This window comes from Ailuropoda melanoleuca, chromosome 2 (assembly GCF_002007445.2).
Source record: "Ailuropoda melanoleuca isolate Jingjing chromosome 2, ASM200744v2, whole genome shotgun sequence".
In the NCBI taxonomy this organism is placed as follows: Eukaryota; Metazoa; Chordata; class Mammalia; order Carnivora; family Ursidae; genus Ailuropoda; species Ailuropoda melanoleuca.
In genome coordinates, this window is record NC_048219.1 from 25,441,724 (window position 1) to 25,461,422 (window position 19,699).

The 19,699-nt window shown below is 39.2% G+C and overlaps 1 protein-coding gene across 3 annotated transcripts in view; it reads left to right on the top strand.

The window, feature by feature from the left end:
* The window catches only part of ELAVL4 (ELAV like RNA binding protein 4), a 134,599-nt gene that overhangs the window by 37,404 nt on the left and 77,496 nt on the right, over nucleotides 1-19,699 (top strand). Inside the window, exon 1 of one of the 3 annotated variants that reach the window (XM_019802063.2) lies at nucleotides 13,605-13,849. The exons of 1 other annotated variant lie outside the window; for it this stretch is intronic. In XM_019802063.2, coding sequence (XP_019657622.1) covers nucleotides 13,841-13,849 — 9 coding nt within the window. In that variant the 5' untranslated portion in view covers nucleotides 13,605-13,840. Of the gene's footprint in view, nucleotides 1-13,604; nucleotides 13,850-14,299; nucleotides 14,624-19,699 lie in introns of those variants that run through there. One more of the 3 variants, XM_019802062.2, reaches the window with a different exon arrangement.

A 19,699-nucleotide genomic window follows, 5' to 3' on the forward strand; every position in this document is an offset into this window, starting at 1 on the left:
CGAACATTAATTAATATTAATCAAGGAAGCAGTGTGGTTAGATTGGAATTTCAGAAAGGTCAGTGTGTCTGGCTAAAGGGGTTCAGTCAAAATTGGAGGTAAGGGTATGTCAATGATAATAATCCAGGAGAGAGATACAGACACTTGAATCAAGTGAGTAGCCCTGGGTATAGTTTTCCTATAGTCTTCCTAACTTTTCGTTAGGGAGACAGAATCTACACAACTACGTGATTGGCAGGACTCTTAAGCTTATAGCTCACTGTACTTGACTGGAGAGAGGTGTATCTCTCAAAATGAGATAAAGACACTCCAATATGTTCTAAGCCCTCTCTGGGTGTTTGTGAAACGTGTGCTGCTAACCTGGTGTGTCCCCACTGTTAATTGTTGAACTTTGTGTTTGTGTAATTGAAGAATGATTGGGACATAGAATGACTGTGGAGCTTTAAGGTAGGTAGAAGGTAGGAGAGGCGTGAGCACAGCTATCATTATCCTGTGTGTGCGAGAAGCTGCAGAAACTGAGGCAATGCACTTAGAATTTTGGATAGCAATTACCAAATGCTTTGAATTAGACGTACGAGATGAGGAGGCGTGGGCCTAAGGTGCTAACATTCGTACTGGAACCCAAGTGTTTGATTCCCAATTCACTTTTTTCCCACTGCAGTATAAACTAGACTAGCCTAGGTTGGTTTAGTGGGACCCACTCTTTTCCCAACAGGAGAACAGTATTATTTTATTTGTTTATATGTTAGGAGTTCTAATAGATTTTACTTAGATAAAAAGCACTTCCTGGAAAAAACAGTGAAAGTAATTCCTCTGGGATTACGAACTGGCTAAATAGCCTGCCACTCCCATAGTGCAGAGCTATTGACTCTCCTTTTAAACTAATCATATATATATCTGTATAGAAATAAAATGATATCATTTAATACACACAAACATATATACACACATTAAATATTAACTGTTATTGTTTATATAGGCAGTAACATTAGTTAAAGAATATTTAGGATACACTATTAATTCTCTTAGGCACTTGCACTTCCCAGAGTTCTTCCAGAGTCCTGGTTGCATAGAGTGTGGGAATGTGGGCCAGTGATGAATTCATACTCCGGGCTGCAGCATCAGCAGTATCCTCCTCTTTCCCATGGCTTCACATCAGACAGGGACTTACGGGAGTTCTCTGGGACTCTTACTTCTCCAGCTATGCAAGCACACTTTCAGTTTGCAAACTCTGACATTATAGCCACTAAATGAGGTTGCAGCCAGAGCATTGCCATCTCTAGTAGTAAAATAACAGTCTTTGTTGAAAGCTCAGGGCTTCAGCTTGATAGATTTGTCCTGCAGATCAACTTCTATTGTAGAGTTTCTGATTTTAGTCATTTGAGCATTTCCAGAGGGAGAAAGACCTTACTTTGGCAGAGACTTCTCACCCCCCCCCCAAAAAAAAAAAGTTCCGTGGAGGGGTAGATTCCAAAAGTTAAGTTTTTTGGAGTCATCTTTGGCATTTATCTATTTATTATTCATTTCTATGAGAAGCCATGTCTTAACCTGCCATGTGAATATGTTCATTTTACTTTAGCAGATATTTACTGAGCACCAACTACAAGACAACCAATGTGCTCAACTGGAGGAAAACAAAGCCAGATAAGAAGAGCAGCCCTGGCTCTGGTGTATCTTGAAAGCAGCTCAGGGAGACAGACCTGTAAACGACGGTGGTGGAGGCAGGAAGAAGCTACTAGAAAAGCTCGAATTACAAATCAGCCCATTTTGCTTAGTGAGGTTGAAGACTTGAAGGATGAGTGTGATTCTCCAGGGAGAGAAGGCATTTCAGACGGAGGAAACAGCAGGAACAAAGGCATGAGGTAGAAAGGACATGGGAGAATAGACTGGCATGTGTAGGGCTGTATATATGGAAGGGAATGTCCCAAAGGACTCAGGAAGCTTAAATGAAAACCAGATTGCAAAGAGCCTTGAATGCCATACTGAATAATTGGACTTGATATAAGCAGTGAGGATCGTGGAAGGGATTTTAGGCAGGAGTCACCTAATATTAAAAAATATTTAGCATCTTTAGTACTTAACGGCATGTACTACATGCTATAATACATACCACGCATGCGCTATCTCATTTAAGCCTCACAACCTCAGGCATTATTATTGTCCCCATTTGGAATATGATGACACTGAAGCTCAAAGAGAATCTTTGAACTTGATCAAGGTGCTGGTCAAAGCCATTGGTTTTAATGATGTTAACCAGCCATCTCTAGTTCTGTATTTTATTAAGATAACTTTGGTGACCAGACTGGATATTGGGGGAACATGATACTAACCTGGGTCTTCATTTGAGGCAGATTTTAAAATCCTCAAAAGCTTGACTTTCCCTTAGCCAGCATTCTAACACTGTAATGTCAGTTGAAAATCTGAGTTAACCTTACTGAAAATTTTGTTTGCTAATTACAAACCATTTATTTATAGACTCTGACATATTAGAGCTGGCAGGGACTTCAGAAATCACCTAGTTTCAGTTCTTATTTAATCAAAGAGATTCTGGTCCAAAGAGGAGAGTGATTTGCCCAAGGTCATAGAATTATTAGTGATAGAGATGGAACTGGCCTCGAGGTCTTCTCGCTCCTCCTCGTATGTTCCCTAGTGATTTAAAATGGATCTAACTTTCAAGAACAGGCATTGAGCACCTAGTGTGTATAGGGGTTGTTGCTCTAGGCATGTTCATCAGTAATACCTTCACACACGGAAACGTGTAAAACTTCAGAACATCAGGTGGACGGCACAGTTCACCTATCTAGTGATACCAAGTGAAAACATGTCTTTTCGCTGTCCACATCTTGGGATTGGCACAATAAATCAGCAGTGAAGATGTTCATTATTCTAAGCCCTTGTGGATTTTGTGCTCTGAGGTACCCATGTGCTAATAGATAATAAAGAACACATTTCAAGCAGAAGTTTATATATTATCTGAGTTACAAAACCTTTAAGATGACAAAAGAACCCCAACATTTTTAAGCAAGATTAAGGTTTTAATGATAGGCATAACATATATGATATGCACATTTTACATTCCTAAAGGTTTTTGAAGGCTAGCAAAACCTTTTGCAAGTACTCTCACTTCACTAACAATGTAAAAACAATTAAATGTGATGATTATTTGATTATCTCACGATCCATTTTATAGATAGTGAACTGAACAAGGTAAGTATTGAATAATAAAATCAGTAAGTACCAGTTTGGGGTAAAGTTGGAATTTCTTTTTATATTTTTCTTTGAACTGTCCACAGAACCTTAGGTCACGTGTAATAAATATAGTTTGTAAAACCCTGATGTAGGTTTTAAAAACTGTGATTTTACTTATTCACTCCTCTCAGTAAGGGAGCAAACTGAATAGCAAGGTCAATATCAATAACCTTTTTTAAAGAACTTAAGTGTAATTTCTATAATAACCTAGGATTAATGGTGACTTGATAAAATAAAAGTTATGTATTTGTGAATAATTTCAGAGTAGGACCAGCGCTTTTCTAGGGACTGAAATTTCGCAGGAGCCCAGCATCATTATAGTTACCACTTAATATCATAAAGGAAAGTTAGCATGAAATAGATATTTGTAGCCTACAAGGCTTTGGGGGTTGTAATGTTAAAACATCTGTTCAGAAACCTTACATTAAAAAAAATACTCATCTTCGTTAAAGATGTGATCCTTTTCAAGGAGGTGTTTTGAACTTGAAGCTGCCGTTGCTAAGGGGTTGCTAAGGGAAATGAGCTACTCAGCACTAATGTGTAACTTTACTCTTCTGCTTAAAAGTAGTTAAATCATTCCCCCAGCTTGAGTCAGAGAGGAGAACTAAAAAGGGTCAAGTGGAGAGTTGCCTCTTTCTGACAGGTATATAGCATGCCTCCCTTGTTTTTCACGGTTTTTCTTCATCTCCCACAGAGAAAGGAAGCAATCTTCCCAGGCATAAGAAGGGTGAAAAGGTAAACTAGACTGCTGTGCAGGGCAGGACTTATAATGAATGTAGACTGTCCCTGGCTAAAGCAGAAGGAAATACCCAACCCCTGAGAGAAATGCTTCTCTGATGACCAACCTCAGGAAAGGGCTTTTTATAATAACCCTGCATTAAGGGTGGCATGAGAAAGAAAGTTGTGTGTTAATGAATAAAGTACCAAACAACTGTGCCCTAAGCATTTGGTTCAAAAGTTTTTCTAAAATATTTGGAATCAATTATGTTCTTTTACTGAGTGCCCACTATGTTCTAGGTACTGACATTCTTCATGCTGGGATGATAAGGCAAATGACATACAATTTCTACCCTGCAAGCTCACAGTACGGTGTGAAGTAACAAAGAACTGTAATTCATCGAATACAATCTGTGATAGAATGGTTTGAAAATTGTTGAAGTTTAGAATTATGCTCAGAGTTGAATTTTTGATAAATAAAATTTGGAAAATATTTGGAAAGATTAATGTCGTGGGGTTTTAGTAGACAATTCCATCGGAGGATCAGACACTCTTTCCTCCACTTCCAAAAATGGAGGCACACACATCAAATAATACAGGCAAAAAGGTGACGCTTGTAATTCTCATAGGACCAAGATTCTATTGTCACCTAGTGGCGGAATACTGAAATTGCAAGCATAGGTAGGGGTTTTTTGTTCTTGGGTTTTGTTTCGTTTTTTATTGTTGTTGTTATAATCTCAGCAGATGTCGATGACATCACTTTTTTTTTTTAAGATTTACTTATTTATTTTAGAGAGAGAGAGAAAGCATGCACACGCGAGTGGGGGAGGAGCAGACGAGGGAGAGAGAGAATCTCAAGCAGACTCCCTGCTGAGCATGGATGCAGACGTAGGACTCTATCTCAGGACCCCAAGATCATGACCTGAGCTGAAATCAAGAGTCGGCTGCTCAACCGACTGAGCCACGCAGGTGCCCCATCAATGACATTATTTTGAATGTTAGTTTCTGAGTATAGAATAACATAGAGAATAAGATTTAAATATCTCTAGATCTACACTCTTCTATATAAGGTAGTGTTGTAGTGAAGAGTGTGAACTGAGGTTAGACATGTATAAATTTGCCTCTTACTAGCTGTGTGATCTTGAGCAAATTCTCTAATCTTTAGTTTCCCTATTGGAACTCTCAGAGTTATGAGATGAAATGAGATTTATAGGCAAAGTACCTAGTGTAATGTTGGACACATAATAGATGTGCAATAAATATTAATTCCTGCTCCTTTTATGAAAGTACTTACTGAATAAAAGGTCTGTTCTCCCACACTCCTCATATCATAATATTCCTCTATTTATAACTTTTAAAAAAATGGAAGAGGTTGGAATAGATTCAGAGGAAGCCTCAGAGGGTGTCTAACTAGAATGAGCTGGCTGCCACTATCCCCTTCCTGCCCTCTTCCCCCACCTTTGTTCTTATATGAAATATCTGGAATTTTCCTAGACAAATCCTATCATTCTTTAAGCCTAGTATTAGTTCCAGCTTCTTCCATGAAGCCTTCCCCCATCAATCCAGATGGCATCCTCACCATCAACTGTCCTTCAGTATTTCCTTTTGATACTATGCTTTTTATATTCCCTACACTATCAAGATTCATGCATAAGAAGGAAAGTTCCTTTACCAACCAGACTGTAAGTTCTTTGAAGGTGGGATCTATTACTTGTATTTCTTTTTATTCTTCACACTCAGAATTTAGCACTGAACTTTGCCTATTGGCTAAGTCCTAATCTGCAGGAGGCATTTTAATTGGAGCTGGAACAGACCATTCAGCCTTTCTTAGTTATTTTTCTGTTACTATTCTCTAATTGTTTTGAGAGTCTCTGAATTGTATTGTCCTCAAGATTCAATAGTCTTATAGCTAGGTACTAAGTCATACAGTTTTTCCCTGTTCTCCATATTAATAATAATAGGTACCATTTAGAGCACTGCCTCCACCAAGACTGTATCTGTTTTAATCCTGGCAACAAACCTTAAGGGAACTATTATTGTGCCCATTTTACAGATGAGGAAACTGAGGCTTAGGGAGCCAGCATATCTTTTCCCTTAAGATGGTGTTCAGCTCCCCCTAGTTAAATCACATGATTTAACTTGTGGGATAGTTTTTGAGGTGATGTTGGGATAATTTTTGAGGTGATGTTGACTGGAATTGTTGATCTTTATTCCTTCCTCATAAGTGCGTGTTGCCTGGAGCCAGGCTCTGTACTTGTAAGGGGCTAAGGACATAGAAGTTCATCCAACCAATGTTTTTCGAGCAACTGCTCTATGTATGTTTTGCCAGATATGGAAGATGTAGGGACTGAGGACTTAATCAGGTATGCATCCTACCCGCTAAGATTTTTTTGCTTTCCAGCTTTAATCCTTTGTGTCTCTCTCACTTCCAATGTATAGCCTGGTCATAATGATAGATTAAATGAAATACATTTTGAGGACATGCTTAGTTAGAAGCACATCACAAAGAAATCTCTTGGTCACTTTTAGATGAGAAAAAAATCTTTTTCTTTCTCTTCTAGTCTGTACCCATCTTCCTCATTCATTCAACAGATGTTTACTAAGCATATTCTTCTACGAAGTGATGGAGGGGAGATCTTACTTTTAGATGAGGAACACATCTTTCTAGAAGAATGCTTCGATATAACCTTTGTCACCACTATGATGTCATATGAGATTGTGCATGTCAAGTGCCTACTGTAGTGTTCAGTATACAATAGACTTTTCGTAAAAAATAGCAGTTTTTATTTTTACTTTGCTATAAGTCCTGTAATTTATTTTTTTCTCCTCCCTCTCCTTCTTTCCCCTTTATCTTTCCTTCCTTCTCCTCCTCCTTCTTCTACAAATTACCTTCCTTGCTTTTTACAATACTGTACATCTATTTTTTTATTTATAGTTACAAAATTATAAATGAGTCCAGAGGTTTTTTTTTTTTTTAACACTATATTGAGGGGTGCCTGGGTGGCTCAGTCGGTTAAGCATCTGCCTTTGGCTCAGGTCATGATTCCGGAGTCCTGGGATAGAGCCCTGCATTGTTGGGCTCCCTGCTCAACGGAGAGCCTGCTTCTCCCTCTCCCTTTGCCCTTCCTCTTCCCCCCCCACTTGTTCTCTCTCTCAAATAAATAAATAAAATCTTAACTAAAACTCTGTAATGAATTATTTTCAAAATTGTATTAATCTGGATAAACACTGTATCCTTTGATGGTATGGCTAGTCTGTATTTATCTGTTCAGTGGCCTTTGATTTGTAAAGATTTATATTTATACTAAGGTTTTTTTGTTTCTTTTTTTTTTTTTAATTTTTAGTGAAGCTTATGAACTGAAATGGGAAGGCCTCAAATCCCTTAATGCAGGGATCTTCAGAAATCTCCATGTGTTTGCACATTGACCCTGCTGGGTTTTCTTAGGCTATGATGAAGAATATAGCAGTGAAAAGTCCAGACAGGGACTCCACCTAAATTAGATTTTTTTTTATAAATGTGTATTTACCTTTTTCAGAATTTTGTAAGTAAGGCAGTTTTCCTGTCCTTTAAATTTTCTTTCCCAGAAAGACATCCTAGTGCTTTAAGGGTATGGTCAAAGGCACTTTTGAAAAAAGTGTACATTGATTCTGGAAAGAAACCTTCTGCTTTCAGCTGCTATTCTAGTGTAAGGCTTAGGAGTATGGAAAGAAAACAGGAAGATCAAGTATGAATCAACCTGGAGGTTAGTTTACCTCCACTGGTGAACTCTTGGCAATTTAAGTGGACTAGACATCCATTTGTCACATTTTCCCACACAGTAGCATTCTTGTAGCTCTTTCCTGCAATCCATAGTAGATGAAACTATCAGGAAAGAGAAAAACATCATAGGGTCAGGTCATATATCTCTAAGAGAACCTCGACAGTGAATTCCTAATCCTTCCAGTAGACTCCGTGTCAGTCTGGTGCATCTTTCTTGCCTCTGTGGTATGTTTGCATTTTCCTATAAAATTTGATTTAATGTTTTTCATAGGAAAAAAAATGCAAAACCAACACCACAATTCGTTGAAGGTAAATAGGCTTTAAGTTTTATCTAAAACCCTTAAATGAGTATACCATTGTCTGGGCATACTGATTGTATTTTCTCTAAAGGAAGAAATGCCAGCAGTTTAGGTTTAGTTTTCAAGGGAAGAGGGAGAAGATAAAAAGAAATAGCACAACAGGAAAATGTCAGGTCATGGACACTGATGACGCTATTTAAATGGTGTGCCATAATCATATTAGGGCAGAGCACATGGAATTCCCGACTTCTGCATGACAGTGAAGAAGGGCCAGCAATTATCTGTGTGTGTGTGTGTGTGTGTGTGTGTGTGTGTGTGTGTGTGTCTGTTTGCTCTACCTTCCCACCCTATTTTGCTAATTCCATTGAGGGGCAAGAAGAGATAATCCAGACACCCAGAGCAGGAGGAAAAGGTCTGCAGCTGTGCTGGGAGGGACTGGTGTGAAGAGAGAGGCTCAGTCAGACTTGGAGTTTTGTGCTATTGCAAGTGAATGCTCTGGAACTGCCCTAATCGACTGAAAATGAGCCGGCTACGGTCATATGGAACAGGTCTGTTTAGCCACATCGCTGGGTAGCATGGCAGATGGTAGACCGTCAATGGGTGGTATTGATTGGCTGGATTTGCCTTAGGGTAACAAGACTATGGTCCTTAAAACCCTGCTTCATCTTATTTTCCTTTGTGCAGCTACGTACAGTTGTGGTTTTCTCTTCTCACTCCCCAAGCCCCCAGTATCTCCTTTTTTCCCTTTTCAAATCAAAAGCCTTTCTTGGTAATCAAAATAGAGAGGTTACCTTGAGATAAACACTCTTTAAATTATCACCAAGGCAAGAAAACTCGAGAATATTTTATTTACTAGGCTGATTACATTTTAATGTTTGAAGAAAGTGACATTTTTTAATTAGTGTTTAAGACATATGGTGAGTGTACAAATTAGCTTATTTCATACAACCAGAATTTGATGAGAGCAACTCCTCCTTCTCATTCCCCAGTTAAAAATTGTCACTTGAAACTTAAAATATGCGAGGAGGTTAAATGGTATTAAGTGATGCAGCCTTGACTTAAAGATGAAGGAGAGAGTCACTGTCATGTGTGGCTAAATATTGCCTGGACAGGCTGGAAAAATACTAGTATCGACATCTGTGTTTGCAAGAGGATGTGGAAGTTCCAGGGCTTTAATTTTGTCCAGCCAAGAAAACAAAATCCCAGGTATCTGTGTGTGTTGGTTTCTCTTTTAGATACGAGGGAATGTAGGATAGTCGATGCACGCTCTGTAATAAAATCCTCCTTAAAATCAGGCCATAGAACAATATAAGTGATGAGATTTATTTTTGTCCAGGTGGTTCTTTATCTTTGAACATCCACCCTCCATCACTTGGGGCTTTCAGCTTGGGACATTCTATTTATTCCTGGCACAGGAGCAGATTAATTGAAATAGAATTGTACAAAGGAGACACCAAGTTAGCTACATACCCAAAATAACATAGGACAGAAACGGTCCACTTTGAGGCAGATCTTAAGGAAAAAGAACAGGATCGGGGAGAGATATATGATTACTTTGCTATTGTGGTTGTTTATAGCTATTCGTGTAATTGTATTTTTAAAAGAGATGCGTAAGATTTTGTTTTTTGTGTTTTTTCAGTGTCTTTACTTTTAAAAAGCTGCTGGATTATTTCCTATCCTTAAAGACCTTATCAAATAAACCTAATGTTTTACTCAAAAGGAAAGTTGCACCCTTAAACTCTTGCCTCCATCTTGTATGGGCTTCGTCCACATATTTACTTTTGAATTGGGTTTTTATCACGTGAGTCAATATTTTTCTCTTTTTGCTGAAGGAAAATATTTCCATGGAGTTTTTGGTACCCTCCCCCCCCCCACCGCCTTGCTCTGTGTTGATTGGATTTTCCTTGTTCATCCTTTGCTGAATGAAACAAAGCGTGTTTGTGTTTCATTCTTCACAGTTCTTATTAGAATTGGTGATGGTGTTTTGTTTTGTTTCCTCGCTATAAGTCCGGAGAAGGAATTTTATTTATTTATTTTGACAAGATACAGAGAGATACAAGACTCGATGGCTGTTAGGATGCTGGCGTTTCTCGTGTCACATTCTACACCTAAAAGGGGAGAAAAAAACACCACCACAATCCTTTAAGATGGTTCATTTGAATCTGTGCACTCTACCCACCTGGTGGTTATATGGTGAACTGTTACTTTAAAGAGTAGTTTAAACACCAGCCATGTTTGGGGCAGGCTGCTCTTGCAAAGAGAGCAGTACATATAACAGGAGTCTACTGTGTGTGAGATAAGGGGAAAATTCAGCTCACTGACTAGAGGTTTTAATGTGCGAACTCTAGGGAAATAATATATTGACTGTTCCGTGGCGCGCAAGAAAATTGAAGAACCCTTTGCAGACGGAGTGCTTTGCAAAGGATTCTATCTGTTTCTCTTAAAACAAAATCTGTGGCAAGATGTTTGAAATCAGCAGGACGCTTAATGCTGCTTTGTTAAATAATGAGGTAATATTTTGTCACTTTTTTCTGGGCAGCATCTGTTTCCCCCCCCCCTTCATTTTTTCCCCCTATGTTTACGAAGGATTCTTTTTCTTTTTCTTTTTCTTTTTTCTTTCTTTCTTTCTTTCTTTTTTTTTTTCTTCTCATGGAAGTCAAGGAATACAGTTCACGCTTCCCTTTCTGTTCCTTCCTTTTGGTGCTTTTGGAGAATTTGGTTTGTGTTTTTTATTTGCAGTTTCAGCCGGCTGCTGTTTCCTAGCCCATTGTGCCACGTAAGGCTTCTCCACTGAGCGGAGTAGGTAGTTATTAACGCTGAATTGGCTTCTGGTACAGTCCATCTGGACTCTGTGTGGGAAAGCTGGCTGCCGGCGACTGATGCTGACATGTCCGCAACCTTTGGGATGTGTGCATGGTGGCAAGGGGCTGACTGATATGAGATTCCTTCTTTTAAGGGAAATTGTTATTAATGAGTCAAGAAACTGCTCATTTATGGTAAGAGGGAGACAGCGGCTCTAGCAGCCCCACAGCTCTGGGATATCATTTTTAGGTTGCCTTAGCTGCCTGAGTGAGACAAGTTTCTTTCTGTGGTGGTGGAGGATTGTGGCAGGAAAAAAAAAATCATGCATGACTGGGAGACTCGCCTGCCTGATTCTTGAGATAATATATTGAGAATCTGTTGCTTTACAAATGTCACACCACTGATGGAGCGGTCAGCCCCTCACTCTGAAAGATGAATGGTACTATTGGAAATGCAATAATAAGGTTGACTTTTCCCAACAATAGGATTCTGCCTTTGTCTTTAGAGAAAAGGCCTCTGAGGACATTTGTGCATTTGTTTGAGGATTCCGTTGAAAGACTTTAGAGTGGAGGTTTTTTGGAGAAGTGATCAATATACAAAGTGCATGGATTCTTTTAACCTCGCAAAACCAGCTAATTATTTATACTGTAATGTACAGTTCCTGTTTCAGAAGGGTGGCCAGAACATCTTTTGATATACCTAATGGTAATTAAGGACTCACTGAGTGTGCTGAGATTAGTATGGATGGGGGAGAATGGTTTTAAGAAATTCCGACTTTTCTAACCTCCAGAGAAATACAAAGTAAATATTTTGTTCTGGAGTGAGCTGCTTTCATTTGTGTGTCTGTCAGCATTGTGTTCATGGTTTTCTTTTCACAATATTTCGGTTTTGGGGAGATTGCACTCAGAGTTTCTGTCATTGATTTGGGGCACCTGTACCTGCCCTGTGTCTGGATGTTGAGCTCTTTAGAACCTTTAAGCTATGAATTCATCCCTAGAACACAGTTCAACAGATACTGTAGCACTATTGTGACTCGTAGGACTCTGTATATTTACTAGAGAAATTATTTTAAAAGTTTACTTAATTCAGTCTTGTTACACTTGAAGGGGTTATAGATTTAACATTTCTACTTTTCTATTTCATGGATTTTTATTTCTAACAGCTGAATGTATTTATATTCAAGTCTAATTTTCCATATAGTGTACCTAACACATACTGTTTTGTGGTGTATTTGTACTCTTAAAAACATGCATATCTGTGTTTATTTATGTGTGTGTTCGTGAAATAGTAGCTGGGAGAGAATAGTTCTAATTTTTTTAAATGTAAAGGTTATTTTCTTTCTAATAATTTTTCACAGACCTGTCTATTCTTGGACTTGAAGCCCAGAGTGTACCATGATTTTCGGTCTATATTTCTATTTTGCCCAGTCCCATCTCGCTGTCAACTCCAGCCAAAGATTTAAAATTATGTTGAATTATTTCTTTAGTAATATTTGTTACCTCTATGTATTCATTGAGGGACAAATTGACTAAATTATGAATTAAATAAATAGCGATAAGTTAGCTTTTTGGATAGAAGTAAAGCAAAAACTCCTCAGGTAAGCCACTTTAAAACCCAAACCAGAACAAATCACTATACTACTGAAGACTGGTATTGTAGAGGTTATGAAATGTATAACATAGGCATACAAACTGTACACATCACCACACACTTGCTAAATGTCTCTTTGCAAGTATTTTAAGAGGCCAAAGAAAAAAGACATCTTTTGAAGGAGAGAAGCAAAATCACGTGTTCAGTTCAGCCAGATGAGCACTGTGCACCGGTCATGAAATGATGCTGTTGTCAAAACCATGCTTTACCATTCTTTATAGCAGCGGGGAAAGCAAAGAGAGAACGTGTTTTAGTGCATTTTTAAAAATTCAGATCATGCCCCTATCCAAGTTGAGAAATAAATTCATTTAAATAAATCATTCATCATTCTCTGTTTTGAAAAGCTCAGACAGAAGGCAGAAAGGTAGAGGCTGACAGCTGCCCCCCCACCTCCCCCCAGCTTTTTTTCTTTTTTTGTTTTTAGGAAGCAGTTTTCTGAAGCAAACTTGTAGGAAACCAGTTCGCGGAGCAAACACAATCTCAAACTTGCTTTCTCTGGAAACGCTGGCCATGTTAGCTGCAGAAGGAGCATTACTTACTAGAAATCAGCAATATTAGGAAATAATAAAGTTAAAATGTAGATGTATTAGCACATTAAAGTGCTTTTGTTGTATCTTTAAGCCTAGAGGCAGATCATTAAATATGCATTTCGCTAGAAAGCAACTGTCGAGAAAGATAAGGTGGTTGAAAATATTCTATACTGGAAAAGCCCTCTGTCAAAGGGCTTTGGTGGTGCAGCCCTCAGGACAGGGGAAAGGGAGGACACTCCCACTATTAAGGTTTACAAGCGGCCGGCCGGTGACCTGCAGTTGTTACAGTACTTTTGAGCTAGGAGGAGGGAAAAGGTAAAAATACAAGTATGGCTGTTGTTGCTTCAGCCTGGCCTTAATTACCAGACACAAGAAGCAGTTCAGAAATCTGGTCTCTGTTGTTGTAGAGGTCACCAAATCATTAACATCGTCAATCTGGCAGTAGCTAATTTAAATAGCACCTGATGTTGCAACGCCTCCCTTCGTTTCCCCAGCCAATCAGATCCTGGCTTCGGCTGACAGATGGTCCCATAAATGGATGTAAAAAGGGGAAGCTTCGAGCCAATTTCAGCAAGGCTCTGTTCAGTTGTTCTTATCTACATCCTAGAATCGGGGGTTTCAGCTCACTGCTCCTTTTCTTTCTTTTTTTTTCTTTCTCTCCCCCCATCCCCTCCCCCCAAATAATTGATTTACTTTACAATCATCCGCACTGTGTTTTGTGGATCTTTAAATATATATAACAATAGTAGTCGTTTAAAATATATATCCTGAAACCTTTGCAAATTTTAAGAGAAGAGTCGAAGCTCTGCGAGACCCAATATTTGCCAATAAGAATGGTTATGGTAGGTATGACTAGATTTATAATCTGTTGTTTGTGTTGCTGGAGGGAAGAAAAGCATTTACACCTTGACCAGTCTTATGCTTGCACAAGAGTTTAGTTCTCTGCTGCTGTTTGGTTCCTACATTTACTATCTCTTTTGTGTAGAGAGTGCCGGTAGGTCCTTTTATTGAAAAGCAGTGGGGAAATAGATTGTCATTTTTAACAGGTCATTGTCAGTTTTCCCTTCAACATAAAGGAGGGGGGTGGTGTAGAGGGGAGGTGGGCTGAAATAATTGCTGATTTGTTGAAAGAGGTTATATTACATGAGACCATATTGGCAGAAAATGGTTTGGTTTTTTTTTTGGAAGGGAGAGGGGGTTTGTCTATGTGCCTGGGTTTTGTGGGGCTGGAGGTGGATGCAGCGGGGTTAGGAATCTCCATTTCCGTGCTGGAAATTTAAAGCTCGAGAGGCAGTTCCTGGATACTGAACGTTGAGATGGGCAGTTGTGTTTCGGGGGACTGCGCAGTCAAAACGGCAAAGAGAGTGATTTATTTGGGCTTCAGTAAATGCTGCATCTTGTATTTCAAAGAGTTTCCTGTCATGACCTCATAAAAAAGAGGAGGCGGCTTGTATGTGTAGCGGTGCCTGGCGTGTTGAGTTGTTGCTTCCTTCTCTGGGCAGCAGCTCTGGAAGAAGGAATGTCAGCTTTTACATAACGTTCCTTTCCGCTTTTGACACACTGTGTGAGGGTCCATCTTCTTCTGATCACAGATGGAGTGGAATGGCTTGAAGATGGTAAGTGAAAATTCAGAGGAAGGCAGCTTGGAGATTCCAGCCGTGTGTGTGTGTGTGTGTGTGTGTGTGTGTGTGTGTGTGTAAGGATGATGGACCGTGCATCGTAAATCACTGTGCAGATCGTGTGTGTGTGTGTGTGTGTGTGTGTTTATTAGTATTTCTCTTTTCTGAAAGCCAGAATCCATCTCCAAGTGTAATGGCACTGCATGCACACAAGGCACACACACTGCTTCTTCCATCGAACACACATTTAGCCAAGCAAGGCTGGTGTCTTTTTTGACAATCACAATGTCACCGTCGCTGTTGGCTGGCGTGTCCACCGCCTCTGTGAGCTTTCAACAGAATTACATGACTGTTAAAGTTAAAGGCACATTTCTTTTTCAGTCTCCTGCTAGGAGTGATGGGGAAGGCTGGGTACGAGGGGTGGAGGAGGTGAGGTTCAGGACCAGCAGATGCAATTGTGAAACAGGACTTTGGGATGTGGAAGGGGAAGTGGAAAACCTTTCTGCCAAAGTAGTAAATCTATTTTTAGCATCATCTTTTTCGGGAAAAAAAGAAGCAGGGAAACTCCTTGAGTGCCGCTCCTGTCGCCTGATGTTGACCCTGAAGATATGGCACAAAATGGCACAGTCAGATGCCACGAGTGCCCACTTTGACTTTGAATTTCACCAGCAATAGCTTTCACGGGGTTTCAAAGCCGGGTATGTGGGGAGGCTGTAAATTCATATCCATCTCACTTATTTTTTGCTAGAAAAGCCTGGGGAGGACTTTTCGCTCTGCATAGATGTTATAACAAAGCTGTGGTCTTTTTCCCATTCTTAGAGGATTGCCTTTGTCTGGCTGCTTGTTTTGATGGGTGTAAAACAAATAAGATTAGACCGAGCAGCCCAACTGAAAGCGATAGCTGGGAGGAAAACCCAATGAAAGGTTGCCGGGGAAACGAACAGAGGAAAAGCCGAGTAGGGAGCAGGTGGCTATCATGAGAACACACTGCAAACAGTGTAAAAAAGGGGGGGGAGGACAGGACCTCGATTATCTTTGCTGTTCTTTGTGGCCAGCCCAACTTTAATTATTCTTTATAAATAGGTGTTAATTACATTTCTAACTCTGGTTTACAGTGATTTTTAGAAATCTATTTTTAAGCATCTGTTCTGTCTCTCCTGGTTTTTTTGTTTTTTTGTTTTTGGTTTAAAAAACAGTGAGGGAGAGAGAGAAAAGAAGAGGGGGGAAGGGAGGGTAGGGAATCTTGCTTTCCCCCCCCTTTCCCCCTTTTCCCTGCTGTGAAATTGTACGTGCGAAAAATCGCAAGGAATCCTGTGAGGCCATTTGAAAAAAAATGTAAATTATATTGAATGAAGTTGACGGAAGCATAATAGTGAACTCCCGCAGCTGATAGATTCTGCAAATGATTTCTTAGAAATTTCCAGCAAATATCCATTGGAGAAATATAGGTAGAATAGATTTACCCTAAAGCAATGATTTTGTGCTAGGTGATATTGGGGTTTTTACTAAATCACTATGCTGATACTACAATTCCAGGGAGTTCATTGTATCTCTCATTTTATATCCCAAGTAGAAATTACTTTTAAAAATAATAAATGAAAAACTGTATTCTGGCCTTTTGCTTCGTTTTCCTCTCTATACCTCCAACCCCAAGGTCCATCAGACTGTACCCTTGCAGCAAGTGCAAGTCATTTGGTCCTGGGTCTGGTCTTAGCATAAACTGAGTGAAGAGCTGATTTTTTTTTTTTTTTTAGTGTCTCTGAACGTCTAGGACCCGTGCGTGCGCTGGGTGACAGGCATCTCTCCCCCTTTTTCTCTGAGTGTGCTTTACTAGTAGTCTCTTTTTCTCATGATGGTGGGTACCAGAAGGACTGAAAGGTATAGTGCTTAGGCTAAGAGGAGGTAGCATAAAAACCATGATCTGTTATGGTTTCTTCCAATTTAGATATATGATCAGGTAGCTAACATGAAACCCCAAAATGAGAGATCAAAAGATACTGAAATATGTTAAAAGGTGAGGAAATACAACTGGCTTTACTGAAAGTACTCAATTTTTACTTTTACCCTTGCAAATCTCTGCACTCACCTCCCCCCCCCTTCTTTTTCCCTTGCAGGGTGCTTCTTTTTGTTTTGTCTTCTTATTGGGGGATTTTTTAAATTTGTTTTGACTCTTGAGGTTAAAATAAATAAACTTATTTTTTTGTTGTATGTCATACACTTGAACCTTTGCATAACCATATGTCTCTTTAAAATTAGGATAGTTTTTTTTTTATTATCTCTAATATAGTTTTTTTTTTCTGAGAAATTTCCAGCATTTCTTAGTTAGGGGATAATAATTTCCATAAGAACTGTCACCTTAGCCTTGGGTTGTAAAAAAGGCACGTGGTTCTACTGCTGACCTTTCTTGCTTCTTTGTCTTAAAAATATTAATGCCTACTACCTGTGTGTGGAGGTGTGCCTTTACAGAAGCCCAAGACTGAGTGTGCATTTTTTAAGAAGTGAAAATCTGATCGGAAATATTTCTGCAAAAAACACCTGACTACATCGCAGTTTTAATGATCACAATGTCCGTATATGTCACTGTAACATCATGGCTACATCGTTTAATATTTAAATTTTTAAAAAGATAAAATGAAGGTGGATAGGGAAATGGCTGAGAAATTGCTTTGAGAATCACCGACTTGTAAGACAATTTTAATATCTCAGGGAAAAAAAAGCCTAACAAGCAACTTAACCACTCATTTTTGTAGTCCCATTCATTTCTAACTGCCATTCATTCAAGTCATCCTCCTGGCCAGATATAGATGAGCTTGCTTCTGTTTGATAGTTTTCCAAAGACTTAAAACTTTTTTCTCTCCCGATAGCCCTTCCTTGGTCCTTTGAATATTCAAAGATTTTGTGATGAGAGGAAGGCCAGATTGTTGTGAGCTAATAACAATAGATTTTTTTTTTTGAGAAAAGCAAAAGAAAACGAGCTACGCATTTGCATTTTAGTTCTTAACTCAGTCTTGAAAAAGGGTTTGAGACGTGGTAGACTTCAGGTATTTTAAACTTAGCATTTCTGTTGGGGATAATCTATTTGACATTTCGAATCTAGAAATTGTTGCCTGGATAGTGCTTTGTGTGTGTGTTCAGTATCTCTCTAAAAGAATTTGTTGGTGAATCAAGGTGTTTTTCTCAAGTAAGAATTACCACTAGCAATGAAAGGGTTTCCTCAGGGCAAGTCCTCTCTTTGGTTTGATTTCTCCCTTTGCACTTATTTCCTTATTGTGGGTGGGTTCTTTTCCTATATGTAGACCAAATACTATTCCTTCCATGAGGATATACACTGCTTCACTTAGCCCTTGACATCTTAATGCCTTATTTTAATAAAAAAAACACACACACACAAAATAAATTGTGTGTACCACAAATAAGGAATGGCGGGTCTTGATAGAGGTCATTGTATGTGGACAGAGGTATTTTGGCCTTGACAAATTTCTTCATCAGTTCCAATGATCTGTGGCCACCAGGCACTTAATTTATATGCCTGGACACTTATTATGTACATTTGTTGGTGAGCTGGCCAGCGGATGCTAGACACATGAGTGTGCGCTGGCAAATGCTGCAATGCAGTATTTTTTCCCAATGTCATTAGGAATTTGGGGGGTTTGGAGGGACACAAACATTCTCAAGCTTTTATCTTACTATCTTCCAGTAGATGGACCATGTTGTACAGAACTGGCCAATTCTCCTTTTGAAAGTGAAGTCAACCTTTTATTGCCCGCTGTCTGTTCTTCCATCCATTTGATAGATATTTGGAAAGTATGTGTATGTGAGCGAGAGAGACTCTGTGTGTGTGTGTGTGTGTGTGTGTGTGTGTATCCGTGTAAGCATGTGTGTTTCTGGAATCCTGCACCTGTCTTAGGTTTTCCTTATTTGGTATTACCAAATGTGTATATATACTTGCAAGTGTATGTGCATCTAAAAAGGGAAAGAAAACCAAACTGGGCTGGCTTCCCATGAGAAGTGGCTTCTCCTCCTCACAAACTCCAAGAGTTTTCTTATTAGAAAAATACAAAACTTAATAAAAAAAAAGATAGATCCAGAACCTGCAGATCTGTATTAGTAACCAAACACCTTTCTTTAGTTGCCACTTGAGGAACTGTGAATGTGCAGGCCCATGGCAGTATTTGTGAGCTGGAAACTGCTCTCTCAATCAAGGGGTTGGACTCAAATTAAAATGTATGTATATGTGGAAAGAGAGCTGTTTTTTTCTTTGGGAGCATTTGAACCTAATCTTTAACTATTGGTAAAAACAATTAGGAGGTAGGGTGGCTGTGTTAGCAGTTTGTGTGTTGTTTTGTGAGTTTGTGTGTGTATGTGTGTGCTTTAGAAACAGCCTCGTATTTTTTTAAATCTCAGCGTATTTTAAGGGTGGAGGGCTATTATAGGTCAGTAGCTTTTTAAGGTTAAAAAGAAAGGTGATTCGTGGGTCGGTGGGAGTTGTCACAAGCAGTAATTGTCATAAATTACTCATCTAGAGGTGGAAAGAAAAAAAAGGCTGGAGGACAAGAGTGGAGAGGGGTACCAACATGTGGATCTGCACTTGCCGATATAAGAGATAATGAGTGATAAATTTGAACTGGTGCAGTGCGGGATGCCCGATAATTTCTCAGAACCTTGACTTTGCAGGTTCATTACTTCCCTGCTTGCTTGTTCACACCTTTAATTATATCCAGTTTGGGATGCTAGCTAGGGGCACCAAAGATGAGCCCTTTTGTTTGTTGTTTACCTCATTAAGTATTCAGGCAGTGTGCTCACAATAGCTTTGGGGCATCAGTGTTAGGAATCAAGCACTTTGGAAATGGAATTGTTACAAAAGAATAAAAAATAAGAAAGCAATCAGCCAGCTAGCTTGCTTTGGATGTTCACTGTGCTTAATGGTAATTCCTTATACATTCATTAAGAAATAAATTATGCAGTGTCAGTGCTCCTAATATGCTGGCAGCTCCCCCTACCCCCTCACTCTGTCTCTTTTCTCTGTCTCCCCACGCTCCACCCTCAAGATTTTGCCTTTTACTTGACCATTTT